This window comes from Drosophila rhopaloa, unplaced genomic scaffold, assembly GCF_018152115.1.
Source record: "Drosophila rhopaloa isolate 14029-0021.01 unplaced genomic scaffold, ASM1815211v1 contig_47, whole genome shotgun sequence".
Taxonomy (NCBI): domain Eukaryota; kingdom Metazoa; phylum Arthropoda; class Insecta; order Diptera; family Drosophilidae; genus Drosophila; species Drosophila rhopaloa.
Window position 1 is genome coordinate 4,091,119 of NW_025335142.1, and position 14,350 is coordinate 4,105,468.

General features: G+C 38.7%; 5 protein-coding genes across 6 annotated transcripts in view; 3 read left to right on the forward strand and 2 right to left on the reverse strand.

Moving 5' to 3' along the window:
* Positions 1-148: 148 nt before the first annotated feature.
* Positions 149-959, reverse strand: LOC108045152 (protein PBDC1). The gene is made up of 3 exons (XM_017124374.2): positions 854-959; positions 694-801; positions 149-629 (listed from the first exon to the last, which is right to left on the reverse strand). Exons 1-3 carry the CDS (start codon positions 863-865, stop codon positions 267-269), a joined length of 483 nt encoding a protein of 160 aa, XP_016979863.1. The 5' UTR covers positions 866-959; the 3' UTR covers positions 149-266.
* A 410-nt stretch (positions 960-1,369) lies between these two features.
* Positions 1,370-2,501, forward strand: LOC108045139. The gene is made up of 2 exons (XM_017124361.2): positions 1,370-1,599; positions 1,736-2,501. Exons 1-2 carry the CDS (start codon positions 1,470-1,472, stop codon positions 2,446-2,448), a joined length of 843 nt encoding a protein of 280 aa, XP_016979850.2. The 5' UTR covers positions 1,370-1,469; the 3' UTR covers positions 2,449-2,501.
* Positions 2,502-5,076: 2,575 nt separating this feature from the next.
* LOC108045138 (gastrula zinc finger protein XlCGF57.1-like) lies at positions 5,077-7,031 on the forward strand. Its single transcript, XM_017124359.2, has one exon. The coding sequence runs from the start codon at positions 5,109-5,111 to the stop codon at positions 6,897-6,899; it is 1,791 nt and encodes a 596-aa protein (XP_016979848.1). The 5' UTR covers positions 5,077-5,108; the 3' UTR covers positions 6,900-7,031.
* Positions 7,032-9,241: 2,210 nt separating this feature from the next.
* On the reverse strand, positions 9,242-14,320 carry LOC108045160 (zinc finger protein 501). 2 transcript variants are annotated; one of them, XM_017124386.2, is made up of 2 exons: positions 13,957-14,320; positions 9,242-10,685 (listed from the first exon to the last, which is right to left on the reverse strand). In XM_017124386.2, the coding sequence occupies exon 2, from the start codon at positions 10,679-10,681 to the stop codon at positions 9,371-9,373; it is 1,311 nt and encodes a 436-aa protein (XP_016979875.1). In that variant the 5' UTR covers positions 10,682-10,685; positions 13,957-14,320; the 3' UTR covers positions 9,242-9,370. The 2 variants fall into 2 exon arrangements, with proteins under 2 accessions (XP_016979875.1, XP_016979874.1); XM_017124385.2 differs by lacking the exon at positions 13,957-14,320 and adding an exon at positions 10,956-11,114.
* The window catches only part of LOC108041235 (receptor-type guanylate cyclase Gyc76C), a 42,751-nt gene continuing 40,576 nt past the window's right edge, over positions 12,176-14,350 (forward strand). The window contains exon 1 of the mRNA XM_044461690.1: positions 12,176-12,251. The gene's annotated coding sequence lies outside the window, so the exon portion shown is untranslated. The remainder of the gene's footprint in view (positions 12,252-14,350) is intronic.

Below are 14,350 nucleotides of genomic sequence, written 5' to 3' on the forward strand. Positions count from 1 at the left end.
ATGGTTGATAAAAAGAATTAAGCGCAGTATATTTATAATTAGTTAGTCTTTGTCGCCTCCTTAAGTTACCAAAAATTCATAAGAGGATTTATCTTATGCAAAGGTTTTAGGGCATTTAGAAAAATAAAATTTTTAAATATGCACCATGTTAGAATCAGGCTTTATATTTTTTAGAAAAATATTTTGATTGTTTACAATAGTAGCTAGACGAACACCATCTAAAATGCATTAAACCTTTACGACTTAATCTAAAGTGAGGTGGGGGATCACTGGGCCTCCTCCGGGATCTTTCTGGCTGGCTTGTGCTTCTTGTGAACCTCGTCGTTGAGTCCCTCCCGATTCCGGGCAATCTCGATGGCCAAAAACTGGACGCGGAACACGAAGATGGAGTTGTCCGGGGAGAATTCCTTGCTGGCATCGGCGCGCATCAGGGTGCCGTACGAGTAATCGTCCATCTTGTTGAACTTCTCGGCGAACTGCCGCCACTTGAGCTTCTCCACGGCGGATTTCAGGATGTCATCGGAGAGCCGGCCCACCTCAAGATCGGGGAAATCCTGCCGGAAGGTGGCATATATCTGGTCGTCGTAGGGTGTGAGTTTCAGCAGGGAGGGATGGACACTGGTGATCAGCTGTAGCGAGTTTGACAACATTATTATCTCAAATATTTGCCAGGAGTATACAAAGCCAACTCACATTAAAGTGAACCTCGGCATGCTCCAGAGCTTTGGAGGCCCACATTTCCTCCACCAGCGAGTCGTTGCCGAATTCATCTGCTGGCCGCGACAGCAGCGATGCTCCTTGCTGGAATATACAATAATTAGGGCTGACTTCTTGCGCTTTTCCCAAGACATACCATCATTTCCATTTTAGTTAAGCAAAATAGCTAAATTGCTTTTACAAAATTAAAAAAATCACGTTTCCTTTATTTGGCGTAGTGTGACCAGTAAGTATAAAGATCGTACATAAATGACAATGTTGGTATTTCCAAAACTTACTTAATACTAAATTCAAAAATTCAGTTAAAAACGATAAGAATATATAAATAAATAGTCGGAATAGAAAAACTATACTCCTTGTTTAGAAATGTAAAATGCTGGGAATTATATAAAATAAAACTACGGAGGGATTTTTAAATAAATGATTTCCTAGAACGAAGTTTAAAATCCTTTTACAAAACCCAAGAATTAAAAACAAAATTGTAATTTTTATTTAAAACATATCTAACTGGCTGCTTGCCAAGGGTATTTAAATATATCTGATAACTAAACACCCCAACATGAGGCTACAGTTCCAATTTAAATAATATGACTAGAAAAAACAGAGTAGGAATCTTTGTGTTGAATAAAATGTCAGTTATTATTCTTTTCACTGTAAACACTTTCACATTTTCCACACGAAGCCCGGTCTTGCTTGATTGTTGTTTTTATAACCACACATGTTATTAGCACACAACAATTATTTCGGGAATCATGTTCGAAAGCATAAGTTTTTTGTTCCTGTTTGCCCTGGCCTTCGTGGCTTGGGTCCTGCTCTGCTTCCAGCACGTGGTCCAGGTCCAGACGCGGGTCTCCTCCGATTACCGAGTGGAACTCTACACAGGTGAGCATGAGTTGGATAGCTAGAGGTGTTTTCGCAGTTTAAATTCAATTTTAAATTTAAGAGAATGTTTCTTTCAACCGACTTCTGAAACTAATTATCATCATCTCCACTTTCGACTAAATTAAATCATCATCAGAACATCCCGGGATTACGTTTGAGCCGCACCTGTGCCACAGTCCCTCGGATCAGAAGGAGAAACCTTCGAGTGGCGCCTACGAGTTCGCGATGAGCTTCGGGGTGATCTTCGCCCTGACCTTTGGCCTGTCTAAGCTCCTCCAACTGGCGGAGGTGCAGGCCAAGAGCTATCTCAAGTGTCGCAAGGATCTCGCCGCCGCGGAGACGTGGGAACTGAACCAACCCGATCCCTTCGAGCCATTGTTAAGCCACGATGAGGATCTCAAGGAGCAACTAAGTATCCTGCAATCCCAGTGCTTGGAAATGCGTGAGCTTTTGCATGATCTGCGGATCAGCAGCAGTACCAGTAGCTATGGGAGTGCCCAATCCGGGAATGAGATGGCTCAACCTCAAGCCTCCGAGGAGTCCATGTTGGTGTGCAAGCGAACGGACTCCATGGTTTCCATGACAGTCTCTAATTCGTCGCCCGCGGAGAGGCCCACTCTTTCGGCCATTCCCCAGCCCAGCCAGAACATCTACATCACCAACAGCCACATCCACATCAACGGACGCGTCTACCTGACCGAGAACCACGTGAACGTCGACCTTCGCCGGCAGGCATCGATGTACGCCCGGAAGCAGAGCGAGTTCCTCCAAGTGATGGGCAACTACATCGGAGGACCCAAGGAGCGACCCATGATAGCGGGCATGCGATGCAACAACATCCTCGTGTGAGGAACGACCTAAATCCACCATTCACTCGTAATAAACATGGTTAATGGCGTTTATTTAAACGTTTTTTATTTAACAATTGCCAATTAATTACTAAGTAATTATAAAACAAGAAAGGAAAGCTAACCTCGGGCGGAGCCGATGTTGATATACCCTTGCAGAATATTCAGTAAATTAAATTCTCCAAAATGATTCATACGATGCATTCTTAATACTCATAAAAAATCCCAATTTCCTAACATTACAAACACCAAAGTTATGGCATTTCAGTTATATGGCAGCTATAGGATATAGTCGGCCGATCCTTATGAAATTTGGTAGGTCGGATTGATTGGCCAAAAATAAAACCCATAAAAAATTCCATTTTCCTAACTTTACAAACACCAAAGTTATGGCATTTCCGATCTATCAGTTATATGGCAGCTATAGGATATAGTCGGCCGATCCCGGCCGTTCCGACTTATATACTGCGTGCAAAGGAAAGAAGGGTGTGTGCGAAGTTTCATTTCGATAGCTTTAAAACTGAGAGACTAGTTTGCGTAGAAACAGACAGACGGACAGACAGGTTAATTACTAAGTAATTATAAAACAAGAAAGGAAAGCTAACCTCGGGCGGAGCCGATGTTGATATACCCTTGCAGAATATTCAGTAAATTAAATTCTCCAAAATGATTCATACGATGCATTCTTAATACTCATAAAAAATCCCAATTTCCTAACATTACAAACACCAAAGTTATGGCATTTCAGTTATATGGCAGCTATAGGATATAGTCGGCCGATCCTTATGAAATTTGGTAGGTCGGATTGATTGGCCAAAAATAAAACCCATAGAAAATTCCATTTTCCTAACTTTACAAACACCAAAGTTATGGCATTTCCGATCTATCAGTTATATGGCAGCTATAGGATATAGTCGGCCGATCCCGGCCGTTCCGACTTATATACTGCGTGCAAAGGAAAGAAGGGTGTGTGCGAAGTTTCATTTCGATAGCTTTAAAACTGAGAGACTAGTTTGCGTAGAAACAGACAGACGGACAGACAGACGGACAGACGGACATGGCTATATCAAATCAGGAGGTGATCCTGATCAAGAATATATACACTTTATAGGGTCGGAGATGTCTCCTTCACTGCGTTGCACACTTTTGACCAAAATTATAATGCCCTCTGCAAGGGTATAAATATTGTAGACATAGGCAGCTACTACAGAAATCAAGAAATTTATTCTCAATCATCCTTGGACATCCTTCCTTTAAAGCCTTTAGTAAAATAGTTACTATTTCAATTCAGATATTAAAGTTATGTAAATCATAAATCATAAGTGCAATACAAAAATAGGCGAAAACATTTTTTTTGTGAATATCTCAAAAACGGATCTTTGTTACATTTTTATACCCGTTACTCGTAGAGTAAAAGGGTATATTGTATTCGTGCAAAAGTATGTAACAGCTAGAAGGAAGCGTTTCCGACCCTATAAAGTATATATATTCTTGATCAGGGTCACTAGCCGAGTCGATATAGCCATGTCCGTCTGTCCGTCTGTCTGTCCGTATGAACGCTGGGATCTTGGAAACTATAAAAGCTAGAAGATTGGCATTTTGCATGTAGATTTTAGAAGTTCCTACGCAGCGCAAGTTTGTTTCAAAAAGGTGCCACGCCCCCTTTAACGCCTACAATCGCTTATATACGATTTTAAAAATTTAAATATTTTGGAAAAGTAAAAATGCAGTTTTATTGTGTTTATCAATACCTATCGAAATGTAGAAGAAATTTTTCAAATCGGACCATTCGTTAAAAAGTTATGCGCGATCAAAGTTTCTATCTCCATCTTCCTCGTACTCCCTTTACCTGAGTAACGGGTATCTGATAGTCGGGGCACCCGACTATAGCGTTCTCTCTTGTTTGAACCAAAATTGGTCCAAATCGTTTTTGCTCCTGTTTGCAAGTTTTTGCAACAACTAAGGTTTACAGTTTGTGGTTGATATTGAAAGCCATGGACTAAGGCTTTGCATTCCGAAAACGGATCACTAACTTTTTCTACCTGAATAAATAGGTAGTTTATGTACTGAGCCAAATCATGCATTAAACATAACTCGGGCACCACTATAAAACTTAAGCGAACAGCTGCCGGACTAGCCCCTGCTTTTAAAGGCGCCAGGTAAATATAATTTTGGGTAGATTTATATAGTCCTATTTATGTAGATAAATACCCTTTGACCCACGAAACGAGTATATAAGGCCGATATCATGGCCCCTAAATTCAGAACGAAACTAACTCCTGACTCATTAACTTCTCTGCCGCAAATTTGCGTACTGTTTTTGTGCCTACGAAAATATAAAATAATTTACATATCAGTTTTTTTTACGAATTCAGGACATTGAAATTGGTAATTATATTTCATAATAATAAAGCATATATTAAAGCACCTTAATTGTTATTATTCAAACGAATAGATTTGACTAAAAATAGACTCACCCATAATTCATTACATTTAGAAAAATCCCTTTAAAAATTTGTTCTCCCTCTTATTTATATTTCAAATCAAATTTTTGGATTTACCCATATCTTTAAAAATTCGCGGAGTTCTATCTTATGATTTTTAAATTTCAGATCGATGGAGTCGTCATTATGTCGAGTTTGCCTTGTGACTAACGAAAGTATGGTAAACATTTTCGATACGAAACATGAATCGGGCATTTTAATTGCCAATCTGATATCTCGCTGCACCGACTACAAAGTTGAAAGAGAAGATCAATTTCCCAAATCCATTTGTGCGTCTTGTCTGCAGGATGCGCAGAACGCATTCGAGATCATAGATACTTATGAGAGGAGCCACCAGTTCTATAGCTTCTTCAGGGATGTACGGGAGGAGGAATGCCAGGATGAAGGATCCAATTGTTCCGAAGAAGGTACAACCGAGGACGAGGAAACAAAAAAAGGCAATGGAACCCAGCTCAAATCAAAAGTGGTCAAGAGAACCCAGCAGCTCCCTGGTCAAAAAAAGAAGTGTGGGACTTATGGGTCAGATTCCCAATCAAGTAATGAGGGGACAGAAGCTGATTTAGAAAATACTGATGATGATTTTCATGGAGATGATGATTCCGCCGATAATAAAGACTATGAACCTGGCAAAGATAAAGACTATGAGCCTGGCTTTCAAGAAGGTGATGATGAAACCAATGAAAAAAGTCCGCATACGTGTTCCAATTGTCCAAAGAGTTTTCCAACGAAAAAAAGGCTACAGGTACATTTTCAAACCCACACAGGAGAACGACCCTTCAAGTGTTCCCAATGCCCGAAGGCTTACATAGATTATCCGAGACTTAGGCGACACTCGCTAACACACACAGGAAAGAAACCCTTCAAGTGTTCCAAGTGCCCGAAGGCTTTCGTTGATTCCACAAGGCTTAAGCGACACTTGCAAGCTCACACAGAAGAAAGACCGTTCGAGTGTTCCCAGTGCTCGATGAGTTTTCACGCTAAGCAAAATCTTAAAAGACACATGCAAACTCACACAGGAGAACGCCCGTTCAAGTGTTCTCATTGCTCAAAAGCTTTCTTCAGTAATTCAATTCTTCAGGCACACATGCGATCCCATACGGGAGAACGACCATTTAAGTGTTCCCATTGCCCAAAGTCTTTCTCTCGGGTAGCAGGTCTGCAAGTACACTTGCGAACCCACACAGGAGAACGACCATTCAAGTGTTCCCAATGCCCGAAGGCTTTCGCCCAGCATACAGGACTTAAAGTACACTTGCGAACCCACACAGGGGAAAAACCCTTCCAGTGTTCCCAATGCCCGAAGGCTTTTGCATTTAAACCAAATCTAGAGCGACATATGCTAATTCACACAGGGAAACGATCATTTAAGTGTTACCATTGCTCAAAGACGTTCGGCCAGAAATGCACTCTTAAAGTACACTTGCGAGTCCACTCAGAGGACAAGCCATTTAAGTGTTCCATCTGCCAAAAAAGTTTTAAAGGGAGATCAACGCTTCGCATGCACTTGAATACCCACACAGATCAACGACCGTTTAAATGTTCCCAATGCACGAAGGCCTTTGCATTTGAACCAAATCTTAAGCGACATATGCTAACGCACTCAGGACAACGGCCTTTCAAGTGTTCCCACTGCTCAAAAGCTTTTGCCCGCAGTTTCACTCTTCAGAATCATATACGAATCCACACAGGAGAAAGACCATTCAAGTGTTCTCAGTGCTCCAGCACTTTTGGCAGTAATTCAGTTCTTTTCGAACACATGCGAACACACAAAGGAGAAAGAACATTTAAGTGTTCCCACTGCCCGAAAACCTTTACACAGAACTCAAATCTTTGGATGCACTTGAAAACACACACACAAGAACGGGCTTTCAAGTGTTCCCAGTGCTCGAAGACCTATCCAACTAATAAAAGTCTTAAACGACACTTGCTAACTCACTCAGCAGAATGATCGTGCAACTGTTCTCAATTTTCATATTATTAAACATTTCAGGAAACACACGGAAATCAAGAAACTATAAAATAAAAAACTTGTTTATAACTGTAACAAAATATTTTTCTTAAGCTGCATTAAGTTAGTTGACGAAATAAACGACTCAAAAAATAAATGTATTACTTTCTCTTTTTGTGGGCTTATATAGTTTCTGCACAGAAGTAACAAAATACCAATGAATCGATTTAAGAATTTGTTGTCCAGGGCTATTGGTTAATGCCGCAGAAAATTTATTGGTCTGAAAAGTATATATTTTTATTATTATTATATATTTTTAATGGATTGAAGAAGTTTGAATATCGCTGGACAAAAATTGTATCGAGTTGAAAAAAGACTATATTGATAGAATAGAATTTTGATTTCGGTTGTTAAAAGCATGAAAGCTATTTTCCTTTCAAATTTGTGATTGCTTCTGTGGCAGCTATACAATATAGTCGTCCGCTATAAACCGTACTTCTGAAATCACTAAAAATTTCGATATCTAGGAGAATGGGCTAAGCTAAGTTAAGCTGAGAAACAACGGAGTTGTAAATTTATTTCATTTTTTTCCGATTGTTTCTATGGAAGCTATATGATATATTAGGTTGTCAAATAACTCCCTTCCGCTTTTTTGCTCTTTATTCAATGCTTTATAAAAATTGTTACAGTGAACGGATTTAGCTCAAATATGCGCAGTTTTGTTCGATAATGTGTTCCCATTTAGACGGCAACTTCATAATACCCCCCTCGTAGAAACTTTAATTCTGCTTTGCGAAAAACTCTGACAGCCACTTTTCACAACCCCCTTTTGAGCCCAACTTTACACCAGTAAGGGCATTCGCCATGGACAGAAACAGATGGTAGCCACTTGGGGCTTTGTCCCGGCTATACAGTGGATGCGATAAAATCTCCCATCCGAGCTCCCGTAGCTTCTGACGTTGTCCTGGTGAAACACTACACCCTTCCTGTTGGCCAATTCTGGTCGCTTCAGGTCGATCGCCAGCTTCAGGCGGTCCAGTTGTTCGCAGTAGATGGTAGAATTCAGCGTCTGGCCATATGGGAGCAGCTCATAGTGTATGCTTCCCTTCCAATGCCAACAAACACAGAGCAAAACTTTCCTGGCCGTCAATCCCGGCTTAGCCACTGTTTTGGACGTTTCACCGGCCTTCAACCACGACCGTTTTCGCTTGATATTGTCGTATGTGATCCTTTTTTCGTCGCCAGTCACCATCCGCTTCAAAAATAGGTCGAATTCTTTCCGTTTCAGCAGCATATCGCAGGCGTCGATTCTGTCCAACAGGCTTTTTGGCGTCAAATCATGCGGCACCCAAATATCCAGCTTTTTTTTGTATCCAGCCTTCTGCAGATGACTAAGTCCTATGTCCTCGGCGATGTCACGAGATGTCACATGCCGGTCTAGCTCGATGTTTTCCATGATTTGATCGGTATTCGTCGTCACAGGTCTTCTGCCTGCTGGCTTGTCGTTTTCACCGGCTCTGAATCGTCGAAACCATTCCTCCGCGGTTCGAAGTGATAGAGTACCGTCCCCTAAAACACAATTAATCTCACGGAATGTTTCTCTAGCGGATTTACCTTTTACGAAGGAAAACTTAAAAACAGCGCGAATTTCGGCGCTAGCGAACTCCGTGTTTACACATGTATAACTTTTCAACGCAATAACCAAACTTGTTATGAATAGCGTCGTTTTGTAGGTTATATAGCATTGCCCGATACCGATTCAAAAACCAAAAAAAGCGGAAGGGAGATATTTGACAACCTGATATTAGGCTGATCCGGCACATTTCAACTTATATACCACCTGCAACGGAAATGGCTAGATCGACTCGCCTGGTGATGCTGATCAAGTATATATATACCTATAGGGTCGAAAATGTGCCTTTGCCTTGCAACCCTTGACTGAAATAATAATACCTCTGTAGGTTATAACAAGTAGTTTAATAGGAAACTTTAAATTAAAACAATAAAACAAATTGAAAAATTAGACTAGACTAGAAACACAGAGAAAAATTAGTATTTTCCTTAATGGTAAATCTTAAATAACTTGATCAATATTTAATATGTTTATAACAGATTTTTATTTTATATATCCTAAATACGAGTATGACTTGTGTTAATTAAAATTTTGAAAGAAAATGAAACTCAAGACCAGGCTTAGTTGCAAGAATCCTTCTGCAGTTTGACTGAAATTATAATACCCCCTGTAAGGTAATAACAAGTATGAATGAAATTAAATGGCTAAAAAGACTTTATTAGGAAACTTAATTTAAGGCAATAAAATAAATTGATAATTTAGACTGGAATAGAGTGACAGAGAAAAAATAGTATTTTCCTTAATGGTAAATCTTAAATAACTGGATTAATATTTAATATGCTTATAACAGATTATTATTAAATGAAACTATGAAGGCTATGCTTAGTTGCAATAATCCTTAGGCAGTTTGACGCTTGAAGGACCGCTTCTTTGTGTGTATTATCAAGTGCCGCTTTAAACTAGTACAAAGCGTAAAGTCCTTCGAGCAGTGGGAACACTTGAAGGGGCGTTCTCCCGTGTGGGTTCGCATGTGTATCTTAAGAGAGATCTTCTGGGTAAACGACTTTGAACAGGTGGAGCACTGGAAAGGTCGTTCTCCTGTGTGCGTTAAAAAGTGTCGCTTAAGATGCTCTTTAGTTTGAAACCTTTTGGAGCAGTGGGAACAGTCGAAGGGTCGCTCTCCAGTGTGAATCAGCAGGTGCCGCTTAAGATTTGGTTGAAATCCAAAGGTCTTCGAGCAGTGAGAACATTTAAATGGTCTCTCTCCTGTATGCGTTCGCAAATGCTTCTGAAGAAGGAAGTTTTTGACAAAGGGCTTCAGGCAGTAGGAACACTGTAATGCGCTCCGATTTTCTTTCTTTAGGTGAGATCGCAAGTGGATCGTGAGCCTTTGCTTACTTATAAAACTCTTCAAGCAATGGGAACACGGGAACGACGGTCGATCTCCTGTGTGCACTGTTAAGTGCCTCTTAAGATTTCCATTGGTTCCAAAAGCCTTCGGGCATTGGGAACACTTAAAGGGGCGTTCTCCTGTGTGAGTCAGAAAATGATTCGTAAGTACTTGCCTAGTTGCGAAACACTTCGTGCAGTGGGAACACTTGAATGGCCGCATTTCTTTTTTGTGGCTTCGAAAGTGTATTTCAAGTTTAGACTTCGTTGGAAAAGTCTTTGGACAATAGGAACAGTTAAGCGACAGTTTAACTTTGGTTTTATCTTTACCATCATCAATACAAAACTTATAGACTGTGTCATCGCCACAATCATCAGATCCCTTTAAATTGGTCTCTTCTAAATCACCTTCCGTTCCCTCGTTACTTAATTGGGAATATGACCGATACGATCCGCAGTTTTCTTTTTGGTCAGGGAACTCCCGGGTCCAATTGTCTCCATTTGTTTCCTCGTCTTTGATTGGACCTTCCTCGAAACAATGGGATCCTTCATCCTCGCATTCCTCCTCCCGTAGATCCTTGAAGAAGCTGTAGAACTGGTGGCTCCTCTCATACGTTTCGATAATCTCGAATGCGTTCTGCACATCCTCCAGACAAGACACACAAATGGATTTGGGAAATTTATCCTCTCTGTCAACTTTGTAGTCAGTGCAACGAGATATCATATACGCAATGGAAATGCCTGATTCATGTGCGGTTTCAAAAATATTCACTATATTTTTGTAACTAACAAGGCAAACTCGACATAATGAGGTCTCCATCGATCTGAAATTGTATAATCATGGATTAGATCACTGCGGTTAATTAAATTTACTTTCTTAGAGTAAATGTGGGTTAGGAATAATATAAAACAATATTAATTCCTCAGATCAGCTGACTTGTTCTCCAGTGTTGCAAGGTAGAGTTGGCAATTATTTGGCAAAACAATAAAGAGCGCACAAAAAAGAATTGTAATCGTTAAGGTCTCTGATTGGAAACTTAAACCGTCTGAAATATACTTTGTAGCGTCTAAACTGTTTTTTTGTTAACACTTACACACACATATTATTATATTGAATTGTTTGATTTTTGATGCACAAATATAGGCTCAATATATAGAGCCACACTGGAACTAAAACAAGTGGCAATACTCAATGGCAATAAGTAAAGTGCAAATTGGTCCACAGATAAGTGAATAGGTCAAGACGTATTTTTGTTCTGATTTTATTACACGTGACATCGGCCTTATATACAGTTTACTTATCCTTCATTATACCTACCTGACACAGAAGCTTAATAAGTTAGGTAAAATATTTTTTAAGGGTTTTCATGTAGATGTAAGGATTATCCGACAGATGTTTTATAAAGATGACCAAGTAACATATGCACACAATTATTCAGGTACAAAAAGTTATTAGTATATGCAATACAGATGTTGTGCTAAAATCTTGTCAAACCTTGTAAATAAATAGAAAAACCAAGCGGGTGAGTAGGTATCGAAGGGGTTACTTATTGACAATCTGCTGGCTCAAAATAATTCCTGCAAATGCGTATGGTTAAATTTGTATTTTAATAATTTTTTCACGATGTAGCATATTTCACTATTTTTACCAATCACAGTGTCCACATAATTAAAATAAAACCGGGTTACTCTTTTTTGATAAAATTCCGTTCATTTTTTCAGTGATTTAAATTAAAATTTGGCGCTCGTTCGGACCTATCCAACACTACTTCAACACTGTGTTCTAAACTCTGTCAAAAAGTCGTACATTAACTAACATCTGTTTTTAACATTATACCTTGAACCATTGTAACCTTTTGACTCCCACTATTAACTCAAATGTAGCTAAATAGTAAAATATTGCAGTTAACGCAGAGTCAACCGCGATTACTATGACTCTTAAAATATTTTCTTAAATATGTTGTTTTGCCTTATTTCAAAATTAAACTCTGCTTTTATAATACAATTTAAAATACCGTTGGATTCTGCTTGGATGTTCCATGTGGTGACAAAATTGAAAGTAAGCCAAAGAACACAAAAGCCCGCCAAATTTTTAAATTCAACCCCCACAGCTGTACTCTTCTTTCGCACGCAGCTCTTAAGGCGGTTGCATTATTTTGCTATTCCTTCCCACATGTTCGATTGATTGTTCGGCCTCTCAAAAACTTTTATACTTGTTTGAATCGAACATCCACGTCGAACAGCGTTTTCCTCTCTCAAACCTGTTAAGATATTTCATTTCTGTTAGAAAAACGTTGTATCCTGTTGGGAAATCGTTGTATCTTAACATTTCTGTTAGGAAAGTCGCGGCGGAAAGCGGAAAACGCGGAAGAAAACCACGTTGAAAAGCGGTAAATTCAAAAATTGTGTTTTAAAGAAATAAATCAAGCAATCGTATCGTACCGAATAAACAACGAAGAATGTGAATTTTAATCTCGGCGAGTGTGAAATAAATAATGACGACCAAAAGCACCGCCAGTGTTGTGTTTATTGCGTTCTGATTTGCTTTTTCAAAAACTCAGACACACACAGTGGCTCCCACACGATCGCAATGCAGGGCAGTGATAAAACAAATGCACAATAATAAAATAAAGGCAAAGTCGGAAAAGTTTCACAATGCAAAGGCGGCTCATGCAAAAAAATTACCAATTTGGCGCTCTTTGCACTTGTCACGTCGTTGAAAAAAACAACAAAAGAAAGGAAACATTTTGCTCTCTGCTTTGTTTTTGTTTACACCACCGCTCACGCACATACACGCACCAACTTTTGCATTTGTTTTCTTTTCTCGTTGCATTATCACAACAACCGATCACCTCCCTCTTCTCACCCTGTCCATCTCTCTCTTTATCTCTCTGCCAATTCCCCATGAAAAAAGATGCACTTGTGATTCAAATTAAAAGTTTCGGCGCCAATCGACTTTTATCGGTTTTATTTTGGCACATTCTTAGGAATTATTTTGGTTTTTAGGTAATATGCCGCTTTGGGCGTGAAATGTCTAAAAATAGCAAGGCGGGACTGATAAAACAGATCACTCTCACTATCTGCCGCCGCTCTTTATAAAATATACATACATATGTGTAGGTGTGTGAAACAATCGCGGAATTTTATTACCTTTTTATTTTCTTACTGTGTGTCGCAAAGTCTTATTGGAGCGTACTTAAAAGTCACTAATTGAAGACAGTAATGGTGTAACAATATGAAACTAAGAGAAAGGTTCATAATCTTAGCTTAAATACACAAAGTATTTGTGGCAAGATTATCAACCTCTCTTCTATTTTAAGCCTTGTTAACATTTGTATTTTATTCAAATAAGAGAGTCCATGTAGCTTGCCACATGTAACGTACATATGTATGTAACAACCAAGTTTGAAATTAATACAAAGGTTAAGTGGTTTTGAAATGTTCTTAAACATAGATTTGAGAAAATTCCATTAAAAACTTGTGGCGTTGATTACCCGGCTTTACCTAACTTTGTAAAATTGGGTTCGATCGAAGTGAAATGTTTTATTCATTATTTTTAGTTTTTTCTTTTTTTTTCTTAATTATTATTTAATTCACCAACATTTTAACAACTTATTTTACACATATTTAAGATGTCAATTATTCAAATAAAATATGTAAAAAATATAGGCCCTAACAAAGGATCAAGTTCAAAAGTTTAAAATATTTTTTTTTAGATAATTTATTTAAAATACTGAGCCAACGTGTAGTTTTAATCAAAAAAATTATTAAAATTGAACAACAAAATTTTGGTTTTTTCAGAAAACGTGTTTACGGTTTCAACTTCAGTGGTATACGTAAAAGATTATCACTTTCAATTGAGCTCGAATCAACTTAAATATGAAAAAAAAGCTGCATGTGGATATTAACCCCTTAGATTCCTTTTTTTATTTTATGGCCAAGCAGTTTAACCTGCCATGTCAGCATATTTCATTCAAGCCAGGAAAACTAAATGCTATTTTCCAAATTTTGGCGGTTTGTCACCCAGTTAATTGCATTTAGAAAAAGTACTATGACACACCTATAAATGTAAGTAAAAATAGATATGAACTTAACTTATATTCAGGGCTTTCCTCTGGAATAATGCATTTTTATTCCACTGTAATATTGAGTCATCCAACAAGTTGTTGTTGCAGTGTTGCGTTGATTTTTCTATTACTTCTATCTTTTATCTTCTCGTTCTCGTATTCTTTGTTTTCCTGTTTCTGCTGCCCAATGCATAAATTACATTTTCCTTTTGGACTTTGTCAGATTTGTTTAGCACCTTTTTAGCGAAAAGTTTCCAACGGAAATTGTCAACAGAAATTGAAAAACTCCCATGTAAATACTCCACAAACACACACGAGCCAAGTGGAATACACACCAACACACACACACACAGGGGCAGCTTAATAAAGATTAACGCATTTCTTATCAAGCGGTGATAGCGAGCAAAGAAGATGGTGAGAGG

What these genes read in the sequence shown, in the direction of transcription:
- LOC108045138 (XM_017124359.2), top strand. Translation starts at nt 5,109, where the DNA reads ATGGTAAACATTTTCGATACGAAACATGAATCGGGCATTTTAATTGCC.
- LOC108045139 (XM_017124361.2), top strand. Translation starts at nt 1,470, where the DNA reads ATGTTCGAAAGCATAAGTTTTTTGTTCCTGTTTGCCCTGGCCTTCGTG. An exon ending in CCGAGTGGAACTCTACACAG is followed by an intron (nt 1,600 to 1,735) that starts GTGAGCATGAGT and finishes AATCATCATCAG; the next exon opens with AACATCCCGGGATTACGTTT.
- LOC108045152 (XM_017124374.2), bottom strand. An exon ending in ATGCCGAGGTTCACTTTAAT is followed by an intron (nt 630 to 693) that starts GTGAGTTGGCTT and finishes AACTCGCTACAG; the next exon opens with CTGATCACCAGTGTCCATCC.